Genomic DNA, 11,577 nt, shown 5'->3' on the forward strand with positions numbered 1-11,577 from the left:
CCATTCTTCTGTCTGTGTCCTTGCGCTACCTCGCTAACACGGGAGCGACAGTCTAATAAAATAAAATATAAAGAAAATTTATGAAATGATATCAAATAAGGTCTCAATAATTTTGTATATCTGGTAATACATTTCAAGTTATCACCAAACCAATAAAAACCTTGTGGCCAAAATGACAGAAATATATCAAAATGATAATCACCTATTTGCATAGTATGGGGAGGAAGTTTTTCACGAACAGGGCCCCATCTCTTAAACATACTCTACTATCATATATCTTAAATCAATGTATAATGTCTGTATAAACCATGTCTTCAAACTATTCCAGCCATATATTACCCTTATACAACAAAAGTACAACTTTACATCTTTTTTGACAAGTTTCTTATCAATTTCATGTTACGTCCTCTGGCTGCTGTACATTTACATCTTATTACGAACTGTTCCCAGTCCACATCATTGATCTACTTTAAAAACTTGAAGACTGTGATCAGGTCATCCCTCATTCTTCTCTATTTCAACAATTGCATCAAGAACTTCACCCTTTTCCTGTATCTTAGCCCGCTTAATGCTGGTACTGTTTTTCTTGCCCTCCTCTGGACCTTCTATTTTAACTATGGCTTCTTTGGGTGTGACCAAAACTGAGAAGAATATTCAAGTTTAGACTTTTTAGGATATAAACAGCTTGCTAAATATTTTCTTATCAATACACTTGAAAGCTATTCTGATATTTGCCAAAAGACAAGTTGTCTCTATACTGTTTTCCTAATGTGGAAATGTGGTACCAGAATATGGATGACAATAACTCCCAAGTCCTTCTCAAACACAGAATCCTGAAGCTGCTAATTTCTAAAAACTAGTAATCATTCAAATTTTCAGGAATGCAATGTTGCAATGTGTAGTTGATAAAGTGCAAGGGAATTATGATGTAGGATGTCTATTCCAAATCTTACAATTTTATGTGGTGGACAAGGCTTTGAAAAAATTAAAATTGTTGGGTTAAAAAACTCAAAAATCATTATGAACAATACAAGTGATGCAGTCAGTACAACTGCAATGAAATTGTAAAAACAGTAAAACAGGTGACCAAAAGCATTAACCTGGTACTTATTTAGATTCTGTAGAACTTTACTCAGATCATATGTCGATAAATGAAGTGAATGATACAGTAATAAAACATGAAAACTTGCTTGCAGAGTGCAGAAATACTTGTTATCCTTTATTATCTATGCATCAGAAATATGAAAGTCCTGCACACAGCTGACCAAGGGGTTTATTCAGCTTGTCGATATAGAAATTGGATGGTGGTGTAATAAAAAACAAAAACCTGCCTGTAGTGTAAAAATGCCTATTATCCTTTATGCATTCCACTGAATGTCACCATGTATTGTAATATCCGAATCCAATGTAACGCAAGTTTTGCAAATACACTGGTCAAGTTCAGATGTCTGCATTAATTTAGTGCACAAACTAATGCTTTCGAGAGCTCTCCTGCACGGGGTTAGAGTATCTGAAAACATCTGAACTCACCATCTACAATGACAACCAAGAGAAAGATGACAAAGGAAAGTGAAGTACTGAATATTTTTTCGAGAATACAAAATATTGAGAACTTCACAAAGTATTTCCCCAACAAAAGTGCAAGCTACTTAATTTCCATATTTTACAACATCTCGCATCATCTGCAGACATTGACAAATCATTCACAAAAATCAAGAGTAATGGTAACAAAACCGAAACCTGGGGCACTCCACCAGTGACCAAACATTTAGAGAAAGCTCCTCTGATATGCATCCTTTGATTCCTTCCATTTACTTGCTATCGAGAGCATGTTAGCAATGCACTTTCATGTGGGTATCTAATATATTCTGGCTACGCCAAAGAATATTAGGATAAAATTTGAGCACCAAGGAAGTTAAGTCAAGTTTTCGTAAGACCTATTGTTATTCATGAAATGCATGCATAACCTACTTACATAAACCCTATATTTTTCTAAATATATTGTCATATCTAATGTTTAATATAATAGAACATTCCAAACAATATTCTACCAGTATTTTAGCAATCACAACGATTTACAAATAATACCCAAGTAGCCAATTTTCAAATTCAGTTTTGATGAAGTTATGATAAACTACAATCGTCAAAAAATATTTTCTAACATTTCAGCCTCTACTGAAAATTTATTCACTCCCTTGAGCTAGTTAAGACGAGATTTACAGAAATGTTGGTATATAAAATTAGGGACAAAGTGTCAAATAATACTATAGGAAAATCTTGACAGGGTCCAAAGAATTTGGGATCCATGAAAAGAGAATAAACAATTCTAAATATCAAATCTAATAATGGCCCTAGTGTAGATCGTCTGCTAAGATACGTTGGTCCTACGGCGCCGTAAGTTTTAGTCAGGATAAAGCCTGACTAGTCAGGGAAACTCCAATGTTTGGTTCTACATAGAGCTGTGGGGGTCAACAGGAGCCCCACATTTATCAACAGTGTACATTACCCTCCCTCTAGCAAAGGTACTCTCTGCTCACCAGATCATCCCCGGAGTCTTCCACCAGCGAGTTACTGTCACCGTTGGGTAGCGTCATCTTCCAGAACAACAGAGACTGTACAAAAAGGCAAATTTCCTGCGATTGGGTGAACAGAACGACAGCGACCTTCCCGCGTCTCAACCGTAAATTAAATCAGGAATATGTACTTGTCTTTAATAACAAACAATGTCCCTTTATCCCTAAATTCATTCCCTTCTTTTCTTTTAGTCAATTTAATTTGTTGTTTTATAATTTTAGAATATCATTGACTATGAATTTGTTAGTCTATCAACTAGAAATAGATATTCTAAGTTAATACTACAAATACCGTAAATATGAGACAACGTACCAAACGGGTATTTAGTATTTACAAAGCGTGTTCTAACTGACAGCTGAAGGGATCATTTTGAGTCACATCATCCAATGAGAATACAGTTTGTAAACAAATAAAGGTTCCCATTCGCTTTTTCTTTGCAGGGAGTGATTAATCGAAGATGGGTATTGCTATCACAACATACTGGTTTATATCTTATTTGAAAGCGGTAACCTCATATTTCATGCATCTTTACTTCAGATAAATATTGGGTGAAATCCTAGCTATACTTATGCTCTTATGTATACTATGATATCTACACTGGTGTACAAATGCCATAAAAAAAGGTCGACTGACAGTACAAGTGACATCATAGATAAAGTCTTGATTAACAAACACAACACAGGAAACGAAAAATGCTAAATAAAAAACAAAATCTTACATCAAAACTGATATCAATGTAGTCTCTCGTCGATACACAGACCAAAAGTATTTGACCACTTCATGCAGGTAAAAATTGATATCATCAGCCATTACATCAAATCTGACCACACCATTAGAGAATCAGAAGCATTTAACATCGTCTAAATCTTTAGAGAATTTACCTACAGGTTCACCTTCGTGCGGCTGGCCTAGGGTTGGTCCTACATATATGGCCGGGATCAAAACTGGGAATACAATGGAACCTTACGCCTGGCGCAGGTCAAGTCCGGTCGATTGTTTCCATGTTATTTATCAGGAAAGAGTAGTATAACTGTTGCGTAAATATGTACAAATAGAACATAAAGAGCTAGATACAGTATCAATACTGCCTTGAAAATTTATTAAATGTTCAGGTTAATCATGTGAAGCGAAATAATGACAGTTTGCCTGGCAAGGTGCACAACGTGGCTGGCAATACTGTACAGAATTTCAAGAAGGATGTTTAAAAGTCTGGATTTCTGCGGGACATTTTCTCATTCGAAATGTTTATTCCACTTTCTTAAGAAGCTTTGGGGATGTGAAAATGTCCCACTTTTGGGTAAAATGAGCATAGTTGTCCACCATATTTTAGAATCAATACCAGTAGCTATAGAACTGCATCCATGCCTACTTGCAAAGGCCCATTTTGATTTTGATCTAAACATAATATATTTATTGATTATGTGCCGTGAGGAGGGGTAACATCTAGCCGACGGAAGCGTTATCATTTATAATGCTTCTCAATTTCATCGATTAACGTACAATTATGGAACTTCATAATCATGTTCTAATTGAGATGGATTATGAAGTCAGTTGTTGAGCATTGACTTATTAAGAAAGACAGCGACCCATTGGCCATTCTACTATAAATTGCGATATATATTGGCGTTCAGGAAGCATTAATACAATACTGCTATGCATAGGTGCTGTCCTATGTGAAATTGGATTTATATGTTTTGGGAGACGATCTACATTACTGACATATTTTCATATATTTCCTATTGTTACGTCTTTTGTTGTGATCATAGACTTGTTCACTTAGTTATCATCTTGGGCATAATTTTGTACTCCTTTTATGAAAAAATTTCCTGACAAAGATTAACTCTGTATGAAATTATAGCCTTAATTTCATAATTCCAGTCCCTACTGGTGGCAACTCAAGACTGGTTGGTCCAGATGCCTTGTTCAGTTGTGGGTACCACTCAACCGAAATTATTCTCGACGAAATCGAAATAATTCTCACCCGTATCACTTTGTGCACATTATGAAATCTGATCAGTCTATATATAATTAACCACGCAAATTAAGCAACTTAAACGCTAGAAATTTTTAAAACAGTTTCGTTAGGCTGCTTCCTCAAACGTCGTGTATGAAAGCCATAACACAACACAGCCAGTGTTCTTCCCCTTTTTTTTTCCATCATAGTACAACGTGGAATAGATTTGTTGCATACGAATTTTATTTCTAGCTACTTATAAATGGTGTTACAGACGTGAATATTTTGAGAGGAGGTGGTTATGGCACTGATGGTTGCAAAATTTCATGCCAAAAAAAACTACCTGGAAATGTCTGTTTATTTCTATGAATATTAAACCAAGATATGAAAGCTGTTTCAGATAGAATATCTATTAAGAGCCATTTCATGTAACCGATTGTCATGATCGGTACTGAAGTTTATACAAATTAATAGAATAAGATATAAGGATTCTTCATTAACTTTTTTTCTACTTCATTTCCAGTGTATATCTATTTGGTACTGCCCTTTGTGAGAAGACAGCGGTAGTGGCTAGTTAAATACATTTGACCAGTAAGAATGAGGGGTCCATAGACGTTGTGGTGTTTTCTTAAGGTATTGGGTCATAGCAAAACATAATGGACACAAACCACTACTGGATATTGACGAAATTCACCCGAAAACTCCACTCCTGGTGTCCTCTTATCATGGAAAGTGTCGAGACCTCTTCACAATGTCAAAAACATTGTTGAATTCAACTGAAAAACAAAATAAGGTCAGTAAAGTAATGGCACTTAGGTCATCACAAAGGGTAACATTCAGTCACTGATATAACCAAGAGAGTCACGTACATACAAACAAGTGAACATACATGAGAAGATTGTGTCAAATGTGTTACTGTACGTCATATAAGAACCCCGCAGAGGACAAATTAGATTCCAAGACGATTTCTTGAACTTGAGCCAATAGCAGTAGAGGCTTGCTGCCATAAGTCTTGTTCTTGTGATCATACAAGAAAGAATGATCCACACACACGCACATGTACATACCTATACATTTCAATATATACATATAGATACATACATAGACACATACATATATATACACATGTACATAATTGATACTTGCTGCCTTTATTCATTCCCGTCGCCATCCCGCCACACATGAAATAGCTTCCCCCTCCCCCCGCGAAGTAACGCTAGGAAAGGACAAAAGGCCACATTCGTCCACCCTCAGACCCTAGCTGTTATGTGTAATGCACCGAAACCACAGCTCCCTTTCCGAATCCAGGCCCGACACAACTTTCCATGGTGTACCCCAGACGCTTCACATGCCCTGGTTCAATCCATTGACAGCACGTCGATCCCGGTATACCACATCGTTCCAATTCACTCTATTCCTTACGCGCCTTTCACCCTCCTGCATGTTCAGGCCCCGATCGCTCAAAATCATTTTCACTTTATCCTTCCACCTCCAATTTGATCTCCCACTTCTCTTTCCCTCCACCTCTGACACATATATCCTTTTTGTCAATCTTTCCCCATTCATTCTCTCAATGTGACCAAACCATTTCGATAAACCCGCTTCTGCACTCTCAACCACACTCTTTTTATTACCACACATCCCTTTCACCCTTTCATTGCTTACCCCATCAAACCACCTCACAACACATATTGTCCCTCAAACATCTCACTTCCAACACATCCACCCTCCTCCGCACAGCCCTATCTATAGCACATGCCTCACAATCATTTAACATTGTTGGAACCACTATTCCTTCAAACATACCCATTTATGCTCTCAGATATAGCATTCTAATCTTCCACACATTCTTCAACGCTTCCAGAACGTTCGCCCCCTTCCCCACCCTGCGACTCACTTTCGCTTTCATGGTTCCATCCGCTGCCAAATCCACTCCCAGATATCTAAAACACTTCACTTCCTCCGGTTTTTCTCCATCCAAACTCACCTCCCAATTTGCTTGTCCCTCAACCATACTGAACCTAATAACCTTGCTCTTATTCACATTTACTCTCAGCTTTCTTCTTTCACATATTCTACCAAACTCAGTCACCAGCTTCTGCAGTTTCTCACCCGAATGAGCCACCAGCACTGTATCATCAGCGAACAACAACTGACTCACTTCTCAAGCCCTCTCATCTACAACAGACAGCATACTTGCTCCTCTCTCCAAAACTCTTGCATTCACCTCCCTAACGAACCCATCCATAAACAAATTAAACAACTATGGAGACATCACGCATCCTAGCCGCAAACTGACATCTACTGGGAACCAGTCACTTTCCTCTCTTCTTACTCTTACAAATGCTTTACATCCTCGATTAAAACTTTTCACTGCTTCTAGCAACTTACCTCCCACACCATATATTCTTAATACCTTCCACAGTGCATCTCTATCAACTCTTATCATATGCCTTCTACAGATCCATAAATGCTATATACAAATCCATCTGTTTTTCTAAGTATTTCTCAAATATATTCTTCAAAGCATACACCTGATCCAAACATCCTCTACAACTTCTGAAACCACACTGCTCTTCCCCAATCTGATGCTCTGTACATGCCTTCACCCTCTCAATCAATACCCTCCCATATAATTTACCAGGAATACTCGACAAAACTATGCTTCTGTAATTCGAACACTCACCTTTATCCCATTTGCCTTTGTATAATGGCACATGTATATATATATATATATATATATATATATATATATATATGTATGTATGTATGACTCATGGTGAGGTGCCTGAGGATTGGCGGAATGCGTGCATAGTGCCATTGTACAAAGGCAAAGGGATAAGAGTGAGTGCTCAAATTACAGAGGTATAAGTTTGTTGAGTATTCCTGGTAAATTATATGGGAGGGTATTGATTGAGAGGGTGAAGGCATGTACAGAGCATCAGATTGGGGAAGAGCAGTGTGGTTTCAGAAGTGGTAGAGGATGTGTGGATCAGGTGTTTGCTTTGAAGAATGTATGTGAGAAATACTTAGAAAAGCAAATGGATTTGTATGTAGCATTTATGGATCTGGAGAAGGCATATGATAGAGTTGATAGAGATGCTCTGTGGAAGGTATTAAGAATATATGGTGTGGGAGGAAAGTTGTTAGAAGCAGTGAAAAGTTTTTATCGAGGATGTAAGGCATGTGTACGTGTAGGAAGAGAGGAAAGTGATTGGTTCTCGGTGAATGTAGGTTTGCGGCAGGGGTGTGTGATGTCTCCATGGTTGTTTAATTTGTTTATGGATGGGGTTGTTAGGGAGGTAAATGCAAGAGTTTTGGAAAGAGGGGCAAGTATGAAGTCTGTTGTGGATGATAGAGCTTGGGAAGTGAGTCAGTTGTTGTTCGCTGATGATACAGCGCTTGTGGCTGATTCATGTGAGAAACTGCAGAAGCTGGTGACTGAGTTTGGTAAAGTGTGTGGAAGAAGAAAGTTAAGAGTAAATGTGAATAAGAGCAAGGTTATTAGGTACAGTAGGGTTGAGGGTCAAGTCAATTGGGAGGTGAGTTTGAATGGAGAAAAACTGGAGGAAGTGAAGTGTTTTAGATATCTGGGAGTGGATCTGGCAGCGGATGGAACCATGGAAGCGGAAGTGGATCATAGGGTGGGGGAGGGGGCGAAAATTCTGGGGCCTTGAAGAATGTGTGGAAGTCGAGAACATTATCTCGGAAAGCAAAAATGGGTATGTTTGAAGGAATAGTGGTTCCAACAATGTTGTATGGTTGCGAGGCGTGGGCTATGGATAGAGTTGTGCGCAGGAGGATGGATATGCTGGAAATGAGATGTTTGAGGACAATGTGTGGTGTGAGGTGGTTTGATCGAGTGAGTAACGTAAGGGTAAGAGAGATGTGTGGAAATAAAAAGAGCGTGGTTGAGAGAGCAGAAGAGGGTGTTTTGAAGTGGTTTGGGCACATGGAGAGGATGAGTGAGGAAAGATTGACCAAGAGGATATATGTGTCGGAGGTGGAGGGAGCAAGGAGAAGAGGGAGACCAAATTGGAGGTGGAAAGATGGAGTGAAAAAGATTTTGTGTGATCGGGGCCTGAACATGCAGGAGGGTGAAAGGAGGGCAAGGAATAGAGTGAATTGGAGCGATGTGGTATACCGGGGTTGGCGTGCTGTCAGTGGATTGAATCAAGGCATGTGAAGCGTCTGGGGTAAACCATGGAAAGCTGTGTAGGTATGTATATTTGCGTGTGTGGACGTATGTATATACATGTGTATGGGGGGTGGGGGTTGGGCCATTTCTTTCGTCTGTTTCCTTGCGCTACCTCGCAAACGCGGGAGACAGCGACAAAGTATATAAAAAAATATATATATATATATATATATATATATATATATATATATATATATATATATATATATATATATATATTCATTTTTATATTTATTTTGCTTTGTCGCTGTCTCCCGCGTTTGCGAGGTAGCGCAAGGAAACAGACGAAAGAAATGGCCCAACCCACCCCCATACACAAATGTATACACACACACATCCACACACGCAAATATACATACCTATACATCTCAATGTACACATATATATACATACACAGACACAATACAGATATACCCATGCACACAATTCACACTGTCTGCCCCCATTCACTCCCATCGCCACCTCGCCACACATGGAATACCATCCCCCTCCCCCCTCATGTGTGCGAGGTAGCACTATGAAAAGACAACAAAGGCCCCATCCGTTCACACTCAGTCTCTAGCTACCACGCAATAATGCCCGAAACCACAGCTCCCTTTCCAAATCCAGGCTCCACACAACTTTCCATGGTTTACCCCAGACGCTTCACATGCCCTGATTCAATCCACTGACAGCACGTCAACCCCGGTATACCACATCGATCCAATTCACTCTATTCCTTGCCCTCCTTTCACCTTCCTGCATGTTAAGGCCCCGATCACACAAAATCTTTTTCACTCCATCTTTCCACCTCCAATTTGGTCTCCCACTTCTCCTCGTTCCCTCCACCTCCGACACATATATCCTCTTGGTCAATCTTTCCTCACTCATTCTCTCCATGTGCCCAAAACACTTTACTTCCTCCAGTTTTTCTCCATTCAAACTGACCTCCCAACTGACTTGACCCTCAACCCTACTCTACCTAATAACCTTGCTATTATTCACATTTACTCTTAACTTTCTTCTTTCACACACTTTACCAAACTCAGTCACCAGCATCTGCAGTTTCTCACATGAATCAGCCACCAGCGCTGTATCATCAGCGAACAACAACTGACTCACTTCCCAAGCTCTCTCATCCACAACAGACTTCATACTTGGTCCTCTTTCCAAAACTCTTGCATTCACCTCCCTAACAACCCCATCCATAAACAAATTAAACAACCATGGAGACATCACACACCCCTGCCGCAAGCCTATATATATATATATATATATATATATATATATATATATATATATATATATATATATATATATATATATATCATTTATTTATATTGCTTTGTCGCTGTCTCCATGGTTACTAGGTAGCGCAAGGAAACAGACAAAAGAATGGCCCAACCCACCCACATACACATGTACATACATACACGTCCACACACGCAAATATACATACCTATACATCTCAATGTACATATATATATATATATATATATATATATATATATATATATATATATATATATATATATATATATATATATATATATATATATATATATACACACACACATATACATACATACACATGTACATAATTCATACTGTTTGCCTCTATATTAATTCCCATCGCCACCTCGCCGCACATGGAATAACAACCCCCATCCCCCCTCATGTGTGCGAGGTAGCGATAGGAAAAGACAACTAAGGCCCCATTGATTCACACTCAGTCTCTAGCTGTCATGTAATAATGCACCGAAACCACAGCTCCCTTTCCACATCCAGGCCCAGCAGAACTTTCCATGGTTTACCCCAGACGTTTCATATGCCCTGTTTCAATCTATTGACAGCACGTCGACCCCGGTATACCACATCGTTCCAATTCACTCTATTCCTTGCACGCCTTTCACCCTCCTGCATGTTCAGGCCCCGATCACTCAAAATCTTTTTCAATCCATCTTTCCACCTCCAATTTGGTCTCCCACTTCTCCTCGTTCCCTCCACCTCCGACACATATATCCTCTTGGTCAATCTTTCCTCACTCATTCTCTTTATGTGACCAAACCATTTCAAAACACCCTCTTCTGCTCTCTCAACCACATTCTTACCCTATTATTACTTACTCGATCAAACCACCTCACACCACATATTGTCCTCAAACATCTCATTTCCAGCACATCCACCCTCCTGCGCACAACTCTATCCATAGCCCACGCCTCGCAGCCATACAATATTGTTGGAACCACTATTCCTTCAAACATACCTATTTTTGCTTTCCGAGATAATGTTCTCGACTTCCAAACATTCTTCAAGGCTCCCAGAATTTTCGCCCCTTCTCCCACCCTATGATTCACTTCCGCTTCCATTGTTCCATCCGCTGCCAAATCCACTCCCAGATATCTAAAACACTTTACTTCCTCCAGTTTTTCTCCATTCAAACTTACCTCCCAGTTGACTTGACCTTCAACCCTACTGTACCTAATAAGCTTGCTCTTATTCACATTCACTCTTAACTTTCTTCTTTCACACACTTTACCAAACTCAGTCACCAGCTTCTGCAGTTTCTCACATGAATCAGCCACCAGCGCTGTATCATCAGCGAACAATATATGTATATATATATATATATATATATATATATATATATATATATATATATATATATATATATATATATATATATATATATATATATATATATGTTTTATTATTTTTATTATACTTTGTCGCTGTCTCCCGCGTTTGCGAGGTAGCGCAAGGAAACAGACGAAAGAAATGGCCCAACCCCCCCCCCCATACACATGTATATACATACGTCCACACACGCAAATATTCATACCTACACAGCTTTCCATGGTTTACCCCAGAC

General features: G+C 38.9%; 1 protein-coding gene across 4 annotated transcripts in view; it reads right to left on the reverse strand.

Annotated features, from left to right (window-relative positions):
• The window catches only part of LOC139749163 (polycomb protein EED-like), a 139,748-nt gene extending 136,185 nt beyond the window's left edge, over positions 1-3,563 (reverse strand). Inside the window, exon 1 of one of the 4 annotated variants that reach the window (XM_071662817.1) lies at positions 3,456-3,563. Coding sequence is in view for 2 of the 4 variants with exons in the window: in XM_071662816.1 (XP_071518917.1) it covers positions 2,538-2,594 (57 nt within the window). In the remaining 2 variants the exon portion in view is untranslated. Of the gene's footprint in view, positions 1-2,537; positions 2,682-3,455 lie in introns of those variants that run through there. The other 3 variants (XM_071662818.1, XM_071662816.1, XM_071662815.1) reach the window with 3 other exon arrangements.
• Between the last annotated feature and the right edge of the window lie 8,014 nt (positions 3,564-11,577).

Source organism: Panulirus ornatus, chromosome 6, assembly GCF_036320965.1.
Source record: "Panulirus ornatus isolate Po-2019 chromosome 6, ASM3632096v1, whole genome shotgun sequence".
NCBI classification, from domain to species: domain Eukaryota; kingdom Metazoa; phylum Arthropoda; class Malacostraca; order Decapoda; family Palinuridae; genus Panulirus; species Panulirus ornatus.